Below are 24,376 nucleotides of genomic sequence, written 5' to 3'. Positions count from 1 at the left end.
CAAGTACCCTGAGTAGACTGACTTAAGTTTGAAGGACCATTTTGAATTATCCAATAACAACATAAGTCTGTAAACAAGATGATGAGAAAGATCGTATTCATGTTGAAAAACAACACTGCTTTTAAAGAATGTCAATAGTTTACCAGTTATCCCTATAACATTTTGTTTGGGTCCTTATAACCAGTGTCAGAGGCTGTGTAAATTATAGTATTTTCACTTTACCCCTGATAGCAAAAGTTTCAGAGTCTTCAAGCCCCACAGTTAAGTGATGACAGTGAGATGTCAGCTTGATGGGGAAGAACCTGCTTTTGAAATTTGCCATATTTAGCATGGTACAACGATGAAACTGTTGGAAATGTTCAGGCCTTGAGAACTTTGATGATTTTGGAAGACTGATCGGGATTCGGTCAATAGTTAATTTTTAGTTCAAATCAATGTTAAATTTCCTAAACAACACTCCAGATGTAGCCAGGGCTTTCCACTCCATTCCAGATCAAAGATGTACCCTCAAAGGGGAGTTCGGAGCTGTTTAACATACGCATGTCCCATGAGGCATCAGCTGTTTTTCGATTGGACAGTACATGGGCTCATGCTGTGTAAGGTTTGGATTGTAAAAGACAACTAAATCTCAAGTCCATTCTACTCTGGCCAGTCTTGTTGAGGTTATATTATAGGGCTCAAGAGACTTGTTGGTGTCCAGAGAAAACACTTCAGCAGATGGCCTCCTTCAGAAGATACTGCACATGTAGCTTTGCACAGTGTGACTTCAAGCTACTCAGTGGGCTGGCAGTTCATGAATATGATTCTTTGTATCTTTCATAAAATCTAAGGTCCGGATTCATGGGCACCCCAGTGATTGGAATCTCATACAGCTGTGATATTCTGATCATCATTCAGATCTTCATCACTGAGCCAACGAGATGCCTCTGTTGAACCCTGGCTATAGATACGCTTACCTCTTAATTGGTAGAAAGTGGTGCTTAAATATAAGTTGCTACAAAGCTCACTTAAGGAGAAATGATCTTCAGCCCAGTTTCCTAGTCCATTTATCACTACATTGGCTTCGGTAGCTCATGGAGATACTACTGAAATGCAGCAGTGCTTTTTCCTCAGATTCTGCCACTTAATCCACAGCTTTGAGAAAATGAATTTCTCTTCTAACTGGCTACACAGAGCATCATTTTAATCCTGTGTAAATCCACTATACATAAGAACTTGATTTGTAACTAATAAAAACATCCTTAAATGGAACAGAGATGTGATTTCTAATAATATCTTACAATGAAAATTATACTCAAAAGGTGATGTTTAACTCATAGACTACTTTATAGGGACTCTGTGAAGGTCATAGGAACTATAGTCTCAACATAAAATATACTTGAGACATAAGGAAATACGGGTAAAGTTGTGTCCTAACCCTAAGAAATAATTTAACAACCTTAAAAGTCACGTTAAGTAACAGGACATCTTCCTGATTTAGATGCTATTTTTTTCTTTTGTTGTTTCTTAGAGAGGTTTCCTTTAGTAAGAATTAAGCACTGTCCATTCATTTACTTTGCATATAAACCAGTATCAACTTCACAAAGTTACAGTAACTCTAGTATTTAATAGTTTCACTTAAAAAAAAAAAATTCCAAGTGCCAGGTTAGCTGTTTAGGAATTTTACAGAAGTAGACTCTGCTCAGATTATCTCCCAATAGCACACACACAGATCCAGTTTTGTTTCATTTTTTTTTGAACTTCTAACAGGGTCCTCACAGCTTAGATGTCAAGTCACCTAGTTCAGGAGTTTTGTTTTTGGTTAAAATATGACATTAAAAAATGCAGAGTATCTTTTCAATATCATCTTGTTTTGCTAGTGTCTTGATTCTGCAACTGTTTTCATTCGTGGTAGTATAAGTTTGCCAGTTTAAGGCTATGTTTATGGTTAGAAAAATATTAATTTTACTTATATCAGAGCTTTTTGTATCCAAATATGGCAAAAAATATTCCATGTTTGATTTGAAAAAACTGTAGTACTAAATGTCACAGAATTCTCATCTGATATCTAGTTCAGTAAATTTTTAATTGAAGAAGATTGTTTATCAAGTTTTTCAGGATTACTTAAATAAAGCAATTAAATGCCAACAGTTTAAAGCAGGACAGGGACCAACATGGAGACACCCTGCCAAAGACATGGTTGATTCCAGAAGCACCAGTGCACATGCAACCCTGAAGCCCAGGGGAAAGCAGTATGTGAATTTACCCATAAATACCAAATAAAGCCAGATTTTCAATATAATTGACAGTTGCCAGCACCAGGGATGGTCTAGTTGCCATTACAGGAGGTAAGAAAATGTGATGGGGGCCCTTGGGGCTGACCTTCTTTTACAACCTTAGCTGACAAGATGGAAATCAAGGGAGATTAAATGTAACTCACTGGTCTGCTGACCACCCCCTGCAGTTATCACCAATGTTTCCTTTTATTACCAGTCCTTGTTCTCTCTAGAGGCTATTTCTCCTGAGTATTTTACTGACTCAGACTGACTAAATCAGTTACCTAAAAGGTTGTACGATTCTGGTTCACAGGCTCCAGAATGACTTCAAGTCATCCAACATAAAGAACACCACCTCTTAGAGCAACTCCCTAGTAAGAGGTGCAATGTCTATAGGTACAACATATGGTTTTGAGCTAAAATCTATAACCACTACATTTTGCACAAGGGGAACGATAAATTTCAAGCTCCACAAAATTAGTGTTCTACTACCATAAAGAAATTATACATAATAAAACACTGTTTTCAGATTTGCCTCACCAAAAATGATGTGTCAATAATTGAAGATATTATATACACAAACACAGAAGTAAACCCTTTTCAAAGACAATCAAATCTACCTCTTATTCAAAGTTTAGGACCTACCATTTAAGTTTGTGTGTGTTTTTATTTATAAAATAATAACTAATAATTTTCACTAATATAAGTATTATATTTTGGAGATCATTAAGAGAATATTTTGGAGAAATAAAACCAAAGGCTATTTTGAAGGAAACAGCAGTTTCTTCTGTGCTGTTACATGAAGTAAAATCATTTAAGAATGAAGCTGATACAATTCAGCTTACACACTATTATTGATGAGGATGGTCTACAGGAAGAGTACAGAACATAAAGTTCAAAGAATTATATCCATACTACAAAAGTTCCAAATGCCAAACCAACCTTAAGTTTAATCTGTCTACCGGTTACCACTGCAATCACCTTTTATTACTAGTACTTGTTCTATTGGAAGACCATTAAGAAGCCAAAAAAGTTTTAAATATATTAATCGTTAAAAACAACAAAGAACAGTTTAAAGAAAGAATATATTTGAACCATATAAACAAAAAGGTATTACATAAGAAAAAATAATGTAACAATTTATGTAAGTACCTAACATATGAGCATGCGCTTAACATCTAAAACAAAAAATAAAAAGGTAACATTGGTACTATATATATATATTTGACAAGTGTGCATTAAAGAATTCTCTAATATAAAACATTTAAAATGTGGAGAATACTTTTTCAAGATACAGAAAACAACTGTTAAGATAGGCACACCCACAACTCTTTAAAAACCGTGCTTATGGAAGATAAAATTGATCTGAGCATTCCTTCTCAGATGTGCAGAAGCTCTGAAATTGTAAATCATTTGATATTGCCTCCCACTTTTGCACTGTTTGAATTTCAACACTGATTGGTATGAATTACACAATTAAATAGTTTTTCAGTGTTTCTGCCAAGGTTCCATATAGAATGCATCTATTTAGTATGAATACTTAAAACAGCAACATCGTTTGTATAAAAGTCACTTCCTTATATTCTTTTTATCCTTTTTTTAAAAAGGCACTATATTTAGAAAATAGTAATTATAACAAATAGTGCTCTGGAAAATCTGAAACTCCAAATCAATGTGCTCCATCAACCATAAGTAGATCTAAGAAGCACTAACTAAAAAGAACACGACTGTAAAAAGCTGATAAATTTAAAGATTATAAAATTGGTTTATTGTAAAAGCAATTCAAGAATACCCAGTTAAAATCTTATCCCAATGCCACCCAATACAACCAAGAAGCAGTTAAACACGTTACATTAGGAATAAGGACATAAAACAAGGAAGAGCACATCAAGGCTGTGATTCAAACTCAGAAAGAGAAAGGCTTAGGTCTCCTTCAGGTGAGTACAGAGGGTACGATAAGATCAAAGCACCATGTCTGTTAGGTACCACGGTGCTGCTTCAACACTGAGGTATAACTGGGTAAATTAAAGGTGAGAGGAAATGAAGAACTCCATATTTTTGTTTTGTGGGTGTACTTAAGTGATTAAAATTTTAGGAACAACTGACTTTAATGACAGCAAGATGCAAGACAAGTCTTTATTGAAGAAAAAGAAGCTTATAAAGTTCTCTATCAAGGTCCCACTAAGTCTTCACAACTCCCCTCCCACCTTCCCACCCTCTCCCCTAATCTAAAGCTACTCTGCTGATATATAAAATGCGATCTTAATTTGTGGCTTAATGGCAAATTGTAAGCACTCCTTCCAAGTAGCTTTGATCTTCTGCACATAAAAAAGCCAACATGCTGTATCATCCATCCATAAACTCAATTATGCATTCTAGGCAGAATTTCATTATTCCTCTAAAAAAATCAATACATCTGCACAGTGGCCATTTCCCCCCAGACTTAATTCAAGATTTAATCTTTCTTCTGTTTTCTTAATAATAGCCTTAGAGTCAATTATTACGAATGATCGACCTATGAATCATTATATACAACACAGTGATTGCATTTTGAGCACTGAAATTACTTAATATAAAACTTCTTACTTCCAACTTTTGCACTCCTCTAAATTGAAGGGTCAAAATGCTTAGATTCTGTAATCAGAAAGAAAAAAAAAAACCACTTGTCTTCCTAAGCTGAGGCTTTTCATAGCAGTTTTAGCCAGGAAAAGAGATTTTATGTCTTATAAACCCTTGAAAATAAGGGCTTACTCTAGAAACACTGAAAGACCCTTAATCATAGAGGTGCTAGCTGATACCACTATAATTCACAACCAAGTATTACTTCATAGCTTATACTGAAGGTTTGATTCATGCTCATTTTGTTCCTTTAAAAATACTCTTTGGAAAACATTATTACTCCTGTAGACACATACTCTAGTTATATCTCTTCCAGTAAAAATAAAAGTATAATCATGATTATCTCTATTTCTTTGCTAAATTCAACTACCAATATACATTAATCTGATCGCTTTACCGGCTAACTTATGACCTTACAGTATTCTATATACTATCCAGGGTCAATTCTCAGCATACAGAAGCAGAAGCAAGTCTTAGAAGAATGATTTTGTAGGCAATATTTCAATGTAGTCCTTAATGTGTTCATTACAAAAGAGAACTAAAGTACTAGAGTTTACTTCCAAAACTAAGGCAAAGGTAAACTTTCAAAGCTAATGGAAGGTAAACCACTATATAAAGCTTACTTCTGTCATGTACACTATGAACCTAACTCAGTGATTTCCCATCAAGACTTAAAATTAGTCTGAGGGACTAACCAGGGGATAATAAAGCCATTTCTTGTTTGCTTCTTTCAAATTCATCAGATAATATCCATTGTGTGCCCAGAGGGCATACAGGACTCCTCTAGACACTACCCATAATAACAGCCCTTTCTAGAACACTAAACTACCACCAACATCTGCAGACTGCCCCAACCAGATTTAAACTACCTGTGAAATATAAACTACTAGTCATGTATTCTAAATGCATACATTCAAAGCTACCATTTTAAAATAAATTGGAAAGTAGGGAAAACTTAAAAAAAAAAAGAGATACATTCTGCTATCACACTATCATAAACATTATAAGTGTGTGTGTGGGTATATATAGAGAGAGCAGATTACCAAGATTTAAATAAGATGGTAAAAAAAACCAGGACATGTAGATTTACCAAAGGAACTACAATAACTGTCCCAAGCTACAAGTATAAACAGATTCACTATAATGGTAATTTGCCTAAGTTCTGAGAAACAACAACAACAAAAAAAAAAAAAAAGAAAAAAACAAAAAAAAACCCCAAAACAATAAAAACCCCAAACAAGACAAAAAACAAACAAAAAAGAAACCAACAACAACAACAAACCACAATAAAACCCACCAAAACCTATACTAGAGTATGTGGCAATAATTAATATATTTCTATGGAAATTATCTCAAGCCTTATAAGCTCCTAAAATAAAATCAAGGTCACTATGTGACTAATGATAGCACTAGGAGGAAAAAAAACCCACTGAAAGTAAAACAGTCTTCAGCCTTGGTTTCAGCTATCTCTTCAAATCAGCGTAAGTACTTAATATCAGATACAACATTTTTGGCTTGTCAGACCAGTAAGTCATGTTTTTCCACTGGCCAAAGGCAGTTGAAGAAACAATTGCTTGAACAAACTAAATGCTGTGACGTGAAGCATTTGACTTCCAAGTCTGAGTATTTAGTTAAAATGATTGGTGAACGTCTAACTGGGCAAAAGGAATGGCATCCATCATCCAAACAGGCTCACTTCCCCCAGCCCCCAAAACAAACAGTAGTTATAATAGCAAAAGAAACAAAAAAAGTTTTTTTTGATTCTTTAGAGCCAAATATGGAAGAGGTCAGCAATATATTAACAGCAGCAATGGACAAGGAAGAGCAAAATAGTGGATGAAAGAATCTTGCTGGACGTTTGTTCATCTTTTTCTGTATTAGCCAGAAGATCACAACCGGCTTATTTGGAAATTTCAGGTATATCTCCTTAGATCCTTCACAGATTTAGAATTCAGTCTACCTGAGGGCTCTATAACCATGTAAGAAAGCTTTCTTTATCTAGCTTGGTGGCGGCCAAAACAGACTCCATGTCATTAAGGATGTCAGAACTCAAAGCTTCTTGTAGGCTTGGCATCAACTCCTCTCCTTCTATGTTCATTCCATCTCCTTCCAGTGTTCCAAGGTCCACATTTGTCCCAGGAATGGCTTCAAGATAGTCTGGGAAACGGTTCTGCTGTGAGGGTAGGGTGCTTTGGTTGATAGTGTCACCTAGATGGAACAGGAAGAGAGAAAGAGAATAGGTCCTTTCTGAAAAGCTAACATCAGAGCCGTATCATGTGAGTATACATAAATGCACAGGGAAAGAAACGCATTCCTGACCGACCTCCTCCACTGGCCCACAGTTTACTTAAGGTCAAACAACCCACAGATAGCAAAGTAACAACGCCAAGTTTCCTTTTGCTTCAAAATTGTTCAGATATTGAACAAGCTTGATTGCTTACTACTATGTGCTGAGCAGTGAAGGGGGTCCTGAAAAAAAATTACTTGAAAAATTATATACAGCAAGAGAGAAAGAACAAGTATGACATAACAGCATCACTACTTGACTCTCTTCCAGGTATGCACCACCATAATAAGATAAAATATAAAAATGAATGGTATAGACCTGTCTTTCTCTGAAGTACACACTGGGGAACAGAATAAAAGAACTGCACGAAACTCTATTCCACCCTTGGCAGACTCATATTCACAACAGTAAAAACAAGCCTCCCAAAAAGTCCCTGGATAGATAAGTCTTCCTAGTTTTGCTTCTAGGTTTCCCAAACTTACCTTGCCAAGAAACCTTTTTGCCCATGACAATGTTAACATTCCTTAACACTTCAATGGAACACGCTTTCAGAAAAACTAATATAAACCATTAAGTGTTAAAAAGGTTTAGAGAGAAGAGAGAAATGGGGGGACAGAGGAGTCAGGAAAGGTGTTATGAATGAGATGGGTCTGAAGTGACTCCTGTGGATGATTTAAGATTTAGATGAAGAGAGCTGTGGATTCCCAGAAGCATCAAAGCCATGAGCTGGATGAGCACAGGTACAGAAGACTTGCCAAACACTTTTAGAAGCTGCCAGCTAAAGAACTAGCTAGCCGGAGAACTGCTTCATTTCCCCGCCAATTCGTGCCCTCTGATAGCTGCCAAGTCCAGGGTCACCGGGTAAGCTACAGGAAAAAGGGTTCTATAATTACCCCTGTGAGGCAGGTATTTCTTAGCTTCTGCAAGATCCCTGCAACTATTCTAATAATAAAGTAGGTAAGCCCCACCACCTAGCCTTTCCTACCTGGCTTCCTGAGTCCCATACCACCTAAATTGGACCAAAGACCCTCACAAAAAAGAGAGAAGCAGACAATGAATCACATATAGAGACATATGAATCACATATAGAGATCTTCTCCAAAATTAAGAACACAAATCCAGGGGCTTCCCTGGTGGCACAGTGGTTAAGAATCCGCCTGACAATGCAGGGGACACGGGTTCGAGCCCTGGTTCGGGAAGATCCCACATGCCGTGCAGCAACTAAGCCCGTGCACCACAACTACTGAGCCTGCGCTCTAGAGCCTGCGAGCAACAACTACTGAAGCCCGTGTTCCGCAACAAGAGAAGCCACCACAATGAGAAGCCTGTGCACTGCAATGAAGAGTAGCCCCCGCTCGCTGCAACTAGAGAAAGCCCGCGAGCAGCAACAAAGATCCAACGTAGCCAAAAAAACAAACAAACAAAAAATTTATTAAAAAAAAAACAGAAAAAAGAATACAAATCCATATAACAGAGACTTCTAATAGGGTCCTCAACTGCTTTGTCAATTAACTCAATTAAATACTAAAATATAAAATAAGTCATGTCAAATAGAGCTGAGATATTCATGACATTTAAAAACTGGGAAAAGACTTAAATTACAAGATGCCAAAAAAACCAACAAAAAAAACCCACAAAGCAAACTCAATTTGAATTGAAGTTTACAGGATCTTAATTGGTTTTCTTCTGAATAATCTTTGCTCACAATAGTTTAATTAGACCTGGTAATACAATGACTATTTCTGACTGAAAGCTAGATTACCAAGAGGAATAAAGAATACCAACCTGTATCCATTTCATCAACACTGTTCAAGAAGTCGTCTGGGGTCCGAGGGACACTGTAGCTGCTCATGCTTAGTCCGCTGTCTGTGCTCTCATCTCGAGAGTGATAGGTGCCACTACAAAGAATGAGAGTTAAAGACCAACACAAAAAATTTAAGAAATGATTTCAAGGTAAAAATATAAACACCTGCTGAGTACCAACATGATTCTCAAAGAGGATTAGTGAAAATTCTTGCCCTGCAGCATCTGAAACAAGCACCCTCCTTCAGGGCCCATACAAAGCTCTTTTGCTATGAGGTGAAACAGACAAGTTAATCCTAATCGAAACTGGCAACTTTAGGGGGCCAAAACTTCTCCTAAGGTTCTGGGCTTGGTGGCAATAAGGGAAAAGAAAGATATTTCCAGTTTTCCTAGGTGACAGAAAATTCTCTGTGTAGATATTCTCTAGTATCATTTGAATCTAGGGGCTCCACATGGCTCATTTGTTACAAGGTCTCAATTCCCCAAGTGGCAGTGGTCACAGGCATAGGTCAAAACACAACCTCCAGGTGGGTGGTGAGACAGGTCTGCACTAGATTCATGCTAAATTCCTAGCTCTCATGCAGAGAGTTTAAGCCAGAAAAATCAAACCAAAATAAAGAACCAGAATTTCTTTTTGGACTGGGCCAAAACAGATGAGTCACTGCCGATAAGAACTGAACTCCCTAGCTTGATCTCCTTGTTTCTGTTTGGGAAAGGCGGGGAGCCACAAACAAACACCTTAGCATGAGATAGGAGTCCTGAGAGTTCCAGTTGAAGGAAAGATTAAAAACAAAAAACAAAAAAACTACAAGGCACATACCTTGAGAAAAACAGAAAAATATGAGCCAAGACAGATTTTTACTTTAGGCTAAATGAAAAGTATCACAGATTTACATACAAGTATGGTAAATATCCTTAGACTATTACTTTCATAAATACGACACTCTCCTAACCTAGTAGCACGCAGACACCAGGTGGCATCGCCTGTAAAACTGGGGGCTCTACTAATTCTAGAAAATCTTATGGCAAAGTGTGAAATAAAGGCAATTGTTCTTAATGGTCTCTGAGTACAGTGCAAACTCTAACTTTCCCCACAGCTTAGACACTTAAACAGCTGTTTAGCTTACACAAAAGTTAAACAAAAAATAACTAAGCTTTAAGAACAAGCTTTAACAGTTGCTCAAGGTCGAAAGCTCAGCCCCCTAAATTTCTTTCCTAACTTACTCAATGCACTTGCCTTGTTCTCCCTCCCCTTCACTCTGTATATTGCAACCACTAGTTTAATGCTTCTGTCAGATTTTGGCAAGATTCAAAAGCCTCACACAGATCCAAGAAAACACACATTTGCCTCTGAGACCATTTGTATACAATGCAGCTACTTTGGAGAAGGTCTCAGGATGTGGTTTGTTTTTATTTTGCCTGTCTTGATCTGGGACAAGGGCCTGGTCCTAGTCATCACTCTATTCCCACTGCTAAGCACGGAGCACATATCGAGACACTCAAGACTCTGTTACAGAATAGCTGAATTTACACAGTTGTTCAGAGTTCTTTCCAAGCCTCAGGGGAGGCACATGGGCACTCCTGAGGACAGAGTTCACAAGGCCATTTCCCTGATTAGGAACTGCTCCCTGCAGCCCCCCACCTCCCTTCAATAAACATTCACTGAGCATCTGCTACTACGCGATAGGGATTAGACTAGTCTGAGGATACAGAGGTTAACGACAACAAAAATCTACAACTGATGCTTTCTGAGAGGCTCACAACTTCAGGGAGGGAGGTGAACAAACCCATTAATGAATCATATACAAGGGCTACGTGAGCAAAGTGCTTTCAGAACAAAGAGGAGTAAGCTTGAAAAGTACAGGGGAAAGGTTTCATGGAAGGGGACGTGGGAGCTGGCCTTGAAAGAGCTCAGAGTAAAAGGGAGATGAGGGGATGTTCCACCACTACTAAGAGTCAACTCCATGGCAAGTTAGGGGAACAAGTGTTTAGAGCTTAAGGAATATGTATAAATCGAATAATGGGCAGTGGGGAAACCATCAAGAGTTTCTGAAAAGAAAAATGTTATAGTCAGATGTGTGTTTTAGAAACTGGGGGTATTACAGAGAGTAGACATGGGGTTTTGCCCTGAGACTAACAACACTGGTAATGTTCCACCCTGTGATCTTTACCAGAAAATAGAATTTTAAACTGTAGCTCAGCTCTTATCAAAAGTTTTAAGAAAGAATCTGCACAAATGACTATCAGGAGGATATGCAGTCTATCCATTTTTTTCCCAAATGGTCTAATTTTATCCCTGGATCAATACAGGCCTTCAATAAGATGGGTACTGCAATTATATTGATCTGAAATTTCCTTTGTGGAAAAGAAAGTTCTGTGGCTATGACCTTTCCTAATTAACCTCAGTTTAAGCTTAGAACTACAGTCTTAAATAAATACACTCAATTTTTGGCAGAACTTTAAACTGCATATGTCAGAAGAGTAAATACAAACTTAAATACATTTTAGATGGCCTTTGAAAGCAAACTTACCAATTAGGGCACCAGCACTAACCTTAAGACAGAGCAAATGACAGAAAATTCTATTGTACTAAATATTTTGGTATGACAAGGTATTTTGTTTTTCTTAGGATCAGGATGTTTTCAATTCAGTTGGTGAGAATGGAAAGGGTAGCATTATAGCCTTCTTAAACAAAAATACCTCTAAATGTTTTAAAAAGTACACTGTTTAAAATTGGTTAAAAAAAAAAACAAAAGCCAAGACCAGAAAGCATTTGTTCCTTATTTTAAAAAGCTCAAACTCCATAAATATTTGACAATCTAGAAGAAAGAATTGTAGTCAAATCTTAATTTTAAACGGCCTTCTAGGCAAAGAATATGTTCCGTCTCCACTTGCATTTTTCAACATAGCCCTACATATAATAACATCTTTGCAATATGCCTGAAACCCAAGATTTGTGGTAACTCACTAAAAATCATCCTTAAACTATGTTACTTTCAATACTCTTTAATATTAATACATTATTTGAAAGAGGCACAACCTTCCTTTTTATCTCCTTGACCTACAGCCCTTAAGAACATGAGGCCTTACAGCGCTCCTGCAGTGAAACCTCTCAGGCTGAACACTTACGTGGAAAATGCCTTCTAATGATCCTTACGATGCAGCCCTAAGTAGCTTTAAGATGCAGTTCATTTGCTTTTATAGAAAGGCATTCACATGTTCCTTCATGATTCTGCAAGTAACTGTTTTTCAACAGTATAGGCACAAGCAAACACATGACTGTGAATAAGTATCCCCTCTACAAGTCTCAACAACTCATTTCCTCTCACATGAGCCAGCTTTCAATCCTCAAGTTTTACTGTACTAGCCATTTATGGAGAGATTCATTTACAGCTATGGTTTTTGGCCCACAAAGATGTTCAAACAGCTTATTACAAGTACTAAGGAGAATCACCTTAAAACTATGATCTTTTTCAGATGTTGGCCAGTAGCAACTCTTACCAACCTGTTAAGAAAGGGATCTGAGCTATTGGTCGTCATTGTTCTCAATTCCTGAGACATCCCAGGAGAAGATACTGGATTTTGAGTCCCACCATCCTGCTCCAGTGTTGGTAACTGGCTACGGAGAGCTAATTCCTAGAAAAAAATCAACACAAATAAACAGAATCAATCTATTGATTAACAAATTTATCGTTAGGTTTAAAGTAATAAACTTGTACATATAAAGCTGAAGTATTAACATCTAAAAGTTAATGAGTTTCCCAATCAGAAGGACCAGGTTCTTCTATCCATTTCAAGTGATTAAACATTAAATTATATAAACTGAAAGTTTAATTAGTCTTATTAACCCCAAAACATATATACTTAACTACTTAGCTTCCTTTTGGTATTTTCCTTTTCTGGCAGACACTCCTAAATCCCTCCTTTGGGGAAGGATGGCAAGTCTGATCTTTAAAAAAAGAATTCTTCTTAAAGCTTATTTTTACTCAACAGCCCTCATATGGTTTTATATGTTTGGCACCAGTAATAAAAATAAAGTCAAAAGAACAAAATTTGGTGATTTACCAAGACACCAACACTCCTCACTGCCCTCCTGCACTGTTTTACACTTTGGTATCAAGTAACTCATTCTGACTTCAGGTTTTTCAATCTTGAGCTATCTTCTGGGGCATCCAACAATTTCTCAGCAAGATTCTACCTGGAAACTGAGCAAAAGCTATGGGCCATTACTACCCTGATCGTTTCAGAAGGCCTGCCTCAATGTGCTTCCAAACATTCCAGGCCTCAGCTTTATATTTGCCTGGGGCTTCAAGGCTAGTTCACCTCACTCTGGCCAACTCTTACACCTTCATTACCACCCGGTTCTTTTCCTCACCTTTTCATCTGTTCGCTGTTCCCTGCCCTGAGGATTTCCACTGTGCCTCTCAAGCTCTCATAAACTCAACTCTGTTGGAGCATCATTTTTCTCTCCCTCGACATCTTTGGTTTGACCTGAACTATGGCTTTTTATCACAAAGGATACTACCTCACCCCCTGCAGCCTTCCTGAGCCAAGCCTGCTTGCTGAGGCACACACCATCTCCAGCACCCTCACTCTCAGTCACCACTGGGTCCAGAAGCAGTGGAGATATTCTCTGAGCTCTGCACCACCACTTCTAGACTATGCAACAACCACTTCTTTTTACTCAGGTTTCTGCCTTCTAGATAACCCACGCTTTAAATGGGTTTCTTAACCGGAGGATCATGACAGAATGCAGAGGGTCTGTGAACTTGGATGGAGAAAAAAAATTACATCTTTATTTTCATTAACCTATAACTAAAATCTAGCATTTTCTTCAATTATAAATATAGGCAACAAACAGTAGTATTTACTATACCTTTGACTTTTCAGCTTTTCATCAATAGAAAACATTTTCATATCATGCTCTAGTTGTTGCAAATATATTAAAATACCATTTATGTTCATTACTATTTCAATATTATATTAATTTTAAGATATGCCACTATATCTTATTACTTATACATTATGTAGATGATTCACTCAACATGAGTTCCTTGAATTTCTGCATTCCAGTGATCTTCATCCCTACCTACCTCAATCACCCACTTGTACAGCCAAGCCCTTGCTATTCAAAACCAAACCTACCTCTACAATCTTTACTCATGTCTGGGACAATAATCATTGTTTCACTTCATTGCAAATGCATCTATCACCCGGGAACTGTCAACATCCATGCACAAAATCTATACAGTAATATAACGTTGAAATTCCTGGCTCTCTAAATTGCAATGATATTGACCACTTTACCATTGTATTTCAGTCATTAACTTCCTCGGTCACACCCTGAACTGGTTTAGAAACTTCTTCCCCAGAAATCTTACATGTACTCATCCTGCTTTCTGGAACCATATTTTTTCTTTCCATCCAGTTTCTTCTGCCTCCTACTATTCCAATCTATTGGCTCTCCTTCCCTACAAGTTTAAATGCAGGGCTGATCATTTTAAATACACATGATTACCTTTCAGATTCCTGATACACACATAATTTTATTTCAACACAGCAAATTCCAACCATGAATCAATATTAAAAATGTGCTTGCTTCATTTCTATACTGAGACTGCTAAGAAATGCTAGAGAAAAATCATACAACTATCCAGACTGTTATAAATTAATAGTCTTTGGCCTTGGCTGGGCCCTTCTTAGTACCACTCATTGTTTTTTGTTTTTTTCTTGGGTCCTTGGTTACTTTTTTCTCACATTCTCATGATTACTACTCCAAATCTGGCACACTCTCTCAAGCCCCGTTCACTTAAGTGCTTTTCCTTTTTCAAGCTCTCTCCCATTTAAATAAGAACACTGAGGTCATCAGGCACAATCTGTGGTTTTCTGGATCCTCCTGTCATCTCTTCCTGCTCCCCCAAAGCCATCTTCATTCATCACCTTTATAACTTTTCTTCCAGTCTCAGAAAATGGATTCCCTTCTGCTGTCTCCTGTTCTAGGCCAACCCACATTCCTAGCAGCTTCTGGGGATCCATTTTACTTGTTTTCTCTATCTTCTATCTTTGATGCACCCCTTGCCCCCATTTTCACCTTACAAAGTGAGAAGTGACTTTAAAACAAAGTGCACTCTCTGCAGGTCTGTAATATGAAATGTTTTCTCTTGGTACCATGTCCTTCCATATACTCTTGACTAGAACACTTTTCTTTCTTATTATTTAAGACACAGTTACCTTCTCTAGGTAATTCTCCAGAATGATCCCATCTCCATCTTTGGATTGGATTAGATTAGACAGATAGACAATATGTCTTTCACACCCTGAGCATATGTATGTAACATGAGCTTAGCACTTATCACATGGTATTGTAATTATTTCTTCTCTGTCCCTTAAGGGCACAAAATGAATAAATGAATGACCACTTTGGAGCATAAAACAAGAGCTTCTAAATACTTTGAAGAATTTATGTTGCTATTTAAATATAAGGATGTTAAAAGTAATAAATTTTATTTTACTTTTAAAATATTTATTTATTTGGTTGGTTGGTTGGTTGGTTGGTTGCGCTGGGTCTTAGTTGCAGCATGTGTGTGGGATCTAGATCCCTGACCAGGGATCGAACTCAGGCCCCCTGCATTGGGAGCACGGAGTCCTATCCACTGCGCCATCAAGGAAGTCCCAAAAGCAATAAATTTTAAAGTGAATAAAATTATAGGCTCTGGATGAGGCTGATGCCTAGGGAAGGCATGCTCATATTTCTGTGTACCTAGTTTTGAAGTCCTTGCAGCACAAAGCGAATAAATCATTACTGAAATAACTTAATAAATTGGCTATAATTTTCATATTGTTTTTACAACTTTTATTTTATCCTTTTTGATGGTTTCCACTTGTTCAAGGTTTTATGAAGTTAAAGCTAATTGTTATGTGCAAAATCTCCATGTTCTCGCTACTTTGAATTCTGCCACATTGCTTGTTTGAAGCTATCAGATTTTTACTTTTTGCTGCCTTTAACAACTGAATTTCTACTGTCAGCAGACACTGAAGAACCAACTATCCACATTTACAAAGAAAGGTAATTTAGAGATGTGAATAAGAAGGCCAATCTTTACAAGTTGCCTAAGAAGATATCCAACCCCCTGAAAGGCTATGGAAATACTTCTCATCAAATCTATATTTGAGCCAGGACTAAGAGTAACTAACCTAGGGATTCATGTAAACTGAACTTGAAAGGAACAAGGGGAAAAAAATGCCACTTTATTTACTGGTGGTGGTGGTAGGACGGTGTTAGCATTATCAACCAAATAGTGAAGAATATGGCATGAAAACAAATGTAATGTGATAAGGCCAATGATATAAATAACTTATACATAGATTATAGAACCCATATACCAGGTATGGATATTCAGCTCAGGTTTGAAACTTCTAGTTACAGGAAAAACAAACAAACAAAACCCCAAAACCAACCAACCAGGGTTGATTAGAAGTAATTTTTGAAGTATTATTGAGGTATAATTGATATATAATAACTTGCACATACATCATCCAAAAATGGGTATATTCTTACATAGCTCAGTATTTGCTAGAAACAAAATTACTTTAACTAAACTTGACTACTTGGTAGCCCCCTCCCTAAGGCATTCTTTCTTTCTTTCTTTCTTCTTTCTTCCTTTCTTCCTTCCTCCCTCCCTTCCTTCCTTCTTTCCTTCCTACCTTCCTTCCTCCCTCCCTCTCTTTCCTTTCCTTCTTTCTTTCCTTCCTTTCTTTTTCTTATTAGTCATCCATTTTATACACATCAGTGTATATATGTCAATCCCAATTAATTCTTTTGTTAATATTTTCATCTGTGAACATAATTTATTTCACTGGGTTCAATAAGGAAGATGAAACATTTTTGTTGATATTTTAAGGAAATTGTCAAAAATCGGGGAGGAAAACCATATGTATTATGTAGGAAAACAGGCCAACTTCCCCCCCCCAACATATATCAGTAAGTTCAGAGTTCAACTGAATATAAAAACAGTAACATCCACTTCCACATAAACACACACACATGCATGCACACACACCCCCATATAGAGATGTGGAAATCTGCAGAAGTATCCTACTCCATGCTTTACCTAGTCAGACTTTGAAGGAAAGTGAATGTGGAGTCAGAACTAACTGAAAGAGCTCCTCCCTAAACTGTCCTGCTGCCAGTGAGGAACAGTTAAATCATGGGTTTCATAGTGAGTAAGCTTTGTAATTCCTTGTATCCTTAGCCAAGAACTGTAAATGTGAAAGTGAACATACTGCATAAAATTAATAATTTTAGAAGTAAAATATTAAAAATTTGTTTCAGAGTTGCACAGACTTTTTGCCAGTGACTTTAGAGAAAAATAACTAATATGGGTAAGTATGAAATGAAGTTAAATAATCTGAATTTTTTAATCAAAAATATTTCATATAAACTTTCTCCATTATATGCATTTAAAAATAATTCCTGTATATATCTACATGTACCTATGTAGAATAAACCCACTCTATTGAAATAAAGTAATTTTGTCAAAACACATTTTGGATGAATATGAACATCACTTTGTAATTGAGTAAATCTGGCATAGCTGTTTTAAAAATCAGCCTTGGGACATAATTGGATTGTCTACAAAAACTGATTTCAGTTGAAACACTTCATGTTGAAAGTTATGTCTATCTCTAAGGAGTTTTTTATCCTGAACAAATGTCTAATATTAGAATACTGAGCTAAAAATACAAGTTCGTTAAGCTTCTCTTTTTCCCAAAGGTAGTCAGAATAAACAGTTTGACAGACTTTCAAAAATGGAGAAGTAAGCAAGTTATAGGAAATTCAGCCAAAATTTATCATGCTTCTGTATTTCAAAGGTCAAACAGTTCTTTTAGAGTATTTGACTTTTTCTAAAGGAAGCAAATATTTTTAGCTCATTTTCTTCTGTAATAATACAAAAATGTGGTGGCTTTTCCCATTGAGCTTCTAAATCTTAGCTAATCTGGGACGCATGTGGAGTCAGAGCTATCTGCAACTATAAGTAAAACTGATGGTCCCAGCTTGGTCTGGAGGGAACTTTCCAGGATGGTTTATAAAGGAAAACATGATTTGTCTGGTTCATATAGCGGACTTTTATGGACTCAGGATGCAGCCATGAGCCATTGGTCTTTTTTGTATTTCTCTCCTCTCATTTAAATAGGAGTATCATTTCTCATAGGGTAAAAAAGATACTTTAAGATAATATATATCTGGTAGTAAAGTATTTTGGCTCCATATAAAACTGATGCTTTGGTTCACATCATTTAGAAAAATAAGGAGAAAGGCAGTAGAAGAAGTCAGTAGTCTGGAAACATTTAGAACATCTCTAGGTTATTAAATTCTTTAGAGTATCCAAGAGACATGGAAGCATATGTCTACACAAGTCAAAATTTAGAAACAAGTCAAATATCTATCAGTAGGTGAACAGATAAACAATTGTAGTATATCCCTACAATGGAATACTACTTAGCAATAAAAAGGAACGAACTATAAATACAACATGAATGAATCTCAAAATAATCATGCTAAGATGAAAAAGTTATGATTCCATTTATAGAAAATTCTATAAAATTAATGTCAACTTTACTTTCTTAAAGCAATTTTATCTTCAGCAAATACTATGTAAGAGTGTTTCATTTCTGGATAACACATGGCACACAAGTGAAGGTCCCCCCTCTCCAACCTAATCAATTTATTTAAGGTAGGTAAGTTTAGCGAACTAGAAATCCAAATTTAGAAATGAAGAATAACTCTAAAATTACACATCTTTTAAACAGTTTGTCTTAGTAATTGCAGTTTATGTCAACAATTTTAAAAACAAACAAACAAAAAGCCATTTCTTCCAACTGTTCAAGATAGGTCTTGCCATACCCCATTTTCCAACACAGCTTTAAACAGTCACAGAATATTTAATTATGTTGGAAGTTATTAAAACATTTAGCCAAGGTTTAGAATGCTTTTTGTTTTTTAATATTTGTGCCATTTACCAAAGTACCTTCAACTTCAGAACAACCTTTTTGGCTAAAAAGATGTGTATCTATGATTCAAAGTCATAGAATGATTCACAGAATCATTTGAATCTATGATTTATTCAATATTAGGACTTCAAAAAGAAGAGAGATAAACTTGGAAAAGGTATTAATTGGATTCTGAAATAGCTTTTCTAGTATCTGCTAACATAAAAGAGAGTTTGGAGAGGAAAAAAAAGCCAAAACTTTGGTATTATTAAATTCAGAAAAAAAAAACCTGTGGTGATTATTTTCACATGGCTCTGAACAGGGGTACTGTACTATTTTGCTCTATTTGACTAAAACTACGGACATCTGAATCTCTTCACCATTTCGGGCTGACAGTGTAGTACAATATCCTCAACATTAATACTGTGGGTTTTATCCATCATTAACCCAGTAACTGACCCTGGTGTGTATTTATTACTATCCATAAGGAATGGCAACTACACAATATTCATTAGTTGCAAAAAATTTATAGCTATAATTTCTATGAAGAGTAAAGCAATTATTTGCTCAGAGATAAGCTATTTATACACAGCAGTCTTGTTTCTATTTTCTGGGTCGTTTCAAGCATTCTGATGAGGGCACTTGGGGATGCGTTTTGACCTAGGCCTTATGAAGGAAATGGAGAATCTTAATCAGTAAAAGGGAAGGGGAAAAGTCAGGTACTCCTTATGGGGAAAAGCTCATGAGTGGAATCATGGCAACAAGACAGAGGAGTGCACTTGGCTGAAGGAAGGTAACTGACTTAACCAGAACTGAGAGAGAGAAAGAAGGCTACTGACCACAGACCATAAATGAGCTAGGTTGCAGAGTTTAGGCTTGATCTCATAGGTATTAGGGAACCGCAGGTACTAAGAACCACATTCTTAAGCATAACAGAAGGTAAAAACATTCACACTCAGGGGGAACTATCTTTCCTCAAAGTGTTAGTTTCAAAAGACTTTGAAACAGAAGCTGGGATGCATTCCTAACCCACTGTCTCAAAGGTCTCCCTCCAGTCACAGAGGAGAAACTGATGTATTAGAAAGAGTTATACAGAGAAAATTGAGCATTCCATACATGCTGAATCTCATGGAGCAAAGACGATGTTTATACTTTTAAAAAGTTTCTTTTTCTGAGACCAGAAATTGCTTTAGAAGCAAAAATAGTGAATAATCAAAATGAAATTTAAAAATTTAAAGCTCTATGAGGACAAGTTTTTCCAAAATTCTGCCAACAAACCCTAACAAATTAAGGCAATAATTTCCATTTTTAACTAAGAAAATATACTAACCCCTTTAAAGTTGTCTCATTTTTTCAGAATTTTGTATTAACCTCACCCATACTGACACTAGTTTACAAGACCAGAAAATCCTACTATACAGACAGGTTTTGTTAATCCTATGCAGAAGTACTTAAGGATAGCTTTTGAAACAAGTAATTTGTGAACATTCTGAAGTCTGGTACCTTCCCACAGCAAATGCGGTATATAATTACAAAACAATGCCACTGATTTCATGTTGCTTGTTAACTCATCTGCACTGATTTCTATAAGGAAAGTAAAAACAAACAACAAACAGAACCCAAACCCCCCACAACACTGAACAGGAGTGCCTTGCGCTCAAGTATTGAATGGATCCATCCCTTTTTCTTCATTATTCCTTTTTACAGTCTGTTTTTCGAGACTGTAAAGCTCTTTCTGGCTTTCTTGATTATCCTGGTAACCTATTTAAAGGCATCTTCACTTAAGATATGACCCTTCTTTGTGGAATCTTTCCTGGCATCTACCTTAAGATAATCTAGAAAATATGTAGGATGAGAAAAACACAGATACTTGCTTGATACAAATACAACCAGATTCTGGGTATTTGAGCAACTCCAAATTTAGCCCTATACTGGAATTTCATACATTTTCACAATTGTGCCAGGTAAATACATTGACAACTGAATCTTATATAACAAGGCAGTATTTTATTCTCCACATATGCAAAGTTGAATTTAAAAAACCTTTTATAAAACCTATCTCTTTCAGGTTTCCTGCTCTGGCTTAGACAAATCTAAGGAATCAACTGAAATTTTAATACCATACAAAATTAATAGAAATTTAATTTACAAACCTTAACTTTTCTAAAGCTTTACTACTAAAAGAAGTATCTAAAAACTCCTGATAATTTTAATGAGCAACTGTTTACACTTATACTGATGTATGAAATAAAGACCTGAAGGTATTTACTTTATTTATCAGATTTAAAGTTTAAGATCTTAGTAGGAAAAAATAAAAAGGAAACAATTTCAAAACACTTTAACATGGAGAACTTTTTGCTTGATCCCGAATCTCACTTGAATTAATTTCTGCTCCTATGTTTCTACTTCATTTATTACAAATAAAAGAAACACTTCAGAGAAAAAGCAAGGAAAAATGTCTTCACTTTACATAAAGATCCAATGCCACAGTGCTCTTCCCAGTCAAATGTGGTATTAGTGGTCCTCATTGTAAGAGTGTCTGCTCTGCTTTAGCAAAGATGACGTTCATTAGTTATTCCCTGGATTTCTTGATTAAAGGAGGCATTTATGAGATAGACAATGAATAGAGATTTTCCTCTCACTAAGTTAACTGGTCTCTATGAAGATTCTATCTGGTGCTCCAATGGACAAGTTAACAGTATCTAAAATGAGTGGAGTTCTGCCAATTCCCACTTCCACAGCTCATTCTAACACAATGCACTTGTTAGCCTAGTGCAGAAGAGCTCCACAGAATATGAGGTGTTCCATGGTTGCTTCTGGCAATCTGAGAAAAGTGCAATAATCCCCCAGCTCCTAATTCCTTCAAATCTGTGAACCCTGAACAAAGAGAATCTCTTTGGTTTCAAGAATGAGATTCTTTCCATGAGTCAGATAAGTGCCTATGTTATAGAAGGAAAAAATGGCCACAATCTTTCCATCTAAATCAGGTACCTTCACAACCAGTATTCCTTTGGGTTCACCAGGGAGGAATGCTGATAAAAGCCAACAAAGAAACCCAAAACAGTACTCAGGTAGATCCTTTTCTCTTCTGATAATTTTAATATTCTTTCTTTGGAGTGTTCACTAAAAAAACCTTTTCCTTTCCTAGTAGTATGATTATAATTCTCAATAAGATTTCCTAAAGTAGCCTACCCAAGTAAATAACCTGTACTATCTTTGTTACTGTTCGAATTATTAATTTCTATAAATCACTGTAAGTACTATTTTAGGCTATGCAAATAAAAAATCAGGCACACTTCAAGGCTGACAGGGTGTATATACTACATATCAAATGTGGGAAAAAAAAAGACCTCAATGGAGTTTTGAATACTACTCTGGGAGGAGTGGGGAGGGAGCAGATAGTGTAAACTTTCTGGGAACAGCAATGTTAACTTAAGTATCATGGTAGAAAGATGCCTCAAAGTTACGCTGGGCTCATCTTCAGTGAGGACAGGCCCCTGGAGCACAAGTTTTTCTCTTTCCTAATTTAATATCTGTTTTCAATGCTAAAACATCAGATAAGAGCCTACCTGACATTTTGGAGAATTTGCTGTGCTGGGATTGATATTCCGCATTGCCTAAGAGTGAAAAATAAGATGGATAAAAATTACTTTAAGCCACATGGTTTGGCTGTGTAGGCTGACTTACAAATTGTATCCAGACATATCACCATAGCACAGAATTCCCAAGCTAGCCCAAGAAGAAGCAGACTAAGGAAGACAGGAGCCAACGGAGTCGCCACATAACACACGGAAACCTCAGAAGTGTTCAACAGCATTGAGGACAGGACAGTAAGACTTTAGGTGTCAGGGTTCAAATGAAACTGGATATTGGTCAGGTAGGTTCTTTACTTCTGAATATTAGATGAAGCAGGAAAAATATAATGTGATGTTTCAGTGATAAGAGAAACTATCAATGGAAGAAGTTCACAGGAAGCCAAAAGACTTAAGATATACTGAATTTATACTGATTGCTAAAAAACAAAACCAAAAAAATCTTAAAAAAATACACCATTAGTATAAGAATAGAGCAAGTCTGTCACTTCAACAAAAGAAAAGACAACACAGTAGGTAGTAAAGAAGAAATAAAGAAGTTACCTTTAAAGGAAACTATTCTGTCTAGGACCCATCACCCAGAGTAAGAGTGAGAATAAGATTTAGAAAAACTCTTTAGAATGAAGAATTTTATAAGTAGCAGCATTTTGCCCATTGGGCGGGAAGGGGGTGGGGGAGAGCTGACCTACGGCAACAACAAAATGATGGATGGCCCATTCCCAGACTTTAACCTTTCTTATTAATAAGGTTTCTTGGTTTTGGTAGTCTTTAATTCATATGTGAAATTATATTTGCATACGCCATCTAGTACTCAGTAACAACAAAATGAAAACAGGCTGCGTAAAACATACCCTTAAATTGCTTTATTTCTTCTAAGAGCTATATAACTATAATTTTGATGGTGCTACCTTGTTCCGATGATAAAGTTTTATTTAAATGAAAAATATCTTTCCTTTATAGTAATATGTTAAAAAGTCCATCAGAGATACAGTAATCTTGTTAATGTGCTTCCTTTCTCTACCTTCTTAAAAGGTGGATGAGGGAATATTTCTTTCAAGACCACTTCTTGACATCATATGCTGGCATCATCTTTCTTACTCACTTTGGTGCCAACCACACTAGAATTACACTGGCAGGTTACTGATAGCACAAACAGTTTAAAGGTGTGCCTGTCTGGGATTCCATGGCTTAGTTTAATTCTTAGGTACCAGTTCTTCAAATCCCAAATCTGAGTTCAATGACTGTTTCAAGTTCATGTATTTCCATTAACACGGGACACTATTAAAATAGAACACTCATGAAAAAAAAGTACCTTGTTCAAATGTCTACATCCTGGCTACAAAAATGTAGAGTATAATGATATTTTTAATGCCTATACTTGGTATGCTATGATTTAGGTGAGGAAAAATAGTACAGATACGTATATTTCACGTTCGCAAACAGAGAGAATGTCTCTGGGGGAAAAAAAAAATACAAGAAACTGATAGCTACTTACAACCAGAAAAGAGAACTAGAGAAATGGAAAAGGAGATTTCATTTTCACTGTACATTTACCTTTTGTACACTTTCAAAATCACATCATGTTTATTATCCAAAATATTTACATAAAAATTTTAAAATATACTGCTTTGAGAAGATCACACTCCCAGTATCTGAACTTAGATTTTATCACTCTGAAATAAGATAAAGTAAAAATTCATTTTGAGATGAGAGATTATATATTCTTATGGCACATAAAGACCAACAGTATTTCTGAAAGAAAACTGATAAAAATGGTCATAAAGTTTTCCAGCTCTCTAATGTTAGAACGTACCCATCCCAACATGAAA

The 24,376-nt window shown here is 36.3% G+C and overlaps 1 protein-coding gene across 12 annotated transcripts in view; it reads right to left on the bottom strand.

Annotated features, from left to right (window-relative positions):
- Positions 1-3,321: 3,321 nt before the first annotated feature.
- YAP1 (Yes1 associated transcriptional regulator) overlaps positions 3,322-24,376 on the bottom strand; it is a 108,452-nt gene continuing 87,397 nt past the window's right edge. For 6 of the 12 annotated variants that reach the window (XM_082339963.1, XM_082339952.1, XM_082339953.1 and 3 more), the window contains 4 exons: positions 22,524-22,571; positions 12,470-12,600; positions 8,947-9,059; positions 3,322-7,082 (listed from right to left, as the gene is read on the bottom strand). In XM_082339963.1, the coding sequence (XP_082196089.1) occupies positions 6,844-7,082; positions 8,947-9,059; positions 12,470-12,600; positions 22,524-22,571 (531 nt within the window). In that variant the 3' untranslated portion in view covers positions 3,322-6,843. The remainder of the gene's footprint in view (positions 7,083-8,946; positions 9,060-12,469; positions 12,601-22,523; positions 22,572-24,376) is intronic. The other 6 variants (XM_082339954.1, XM_082339959.1, XM_082339955.1 and 3 more) reach the window with 1 other exon arrangement.

This window comes from Balaenoptera borealis (assembly GCF_965194805.1).
Source record: "Balaenoptera borealis genome assembly, chromosome: 11".
NCBI lineage: Eukaryota > Metazoa > Chordata > Mammalia > Artiodactyla > Balaenopteridae > Balaenoptera > Balaenoptera borealis.
This window is presented reverse-complemented; position numbering and strand designations above follow the sequence as displayed.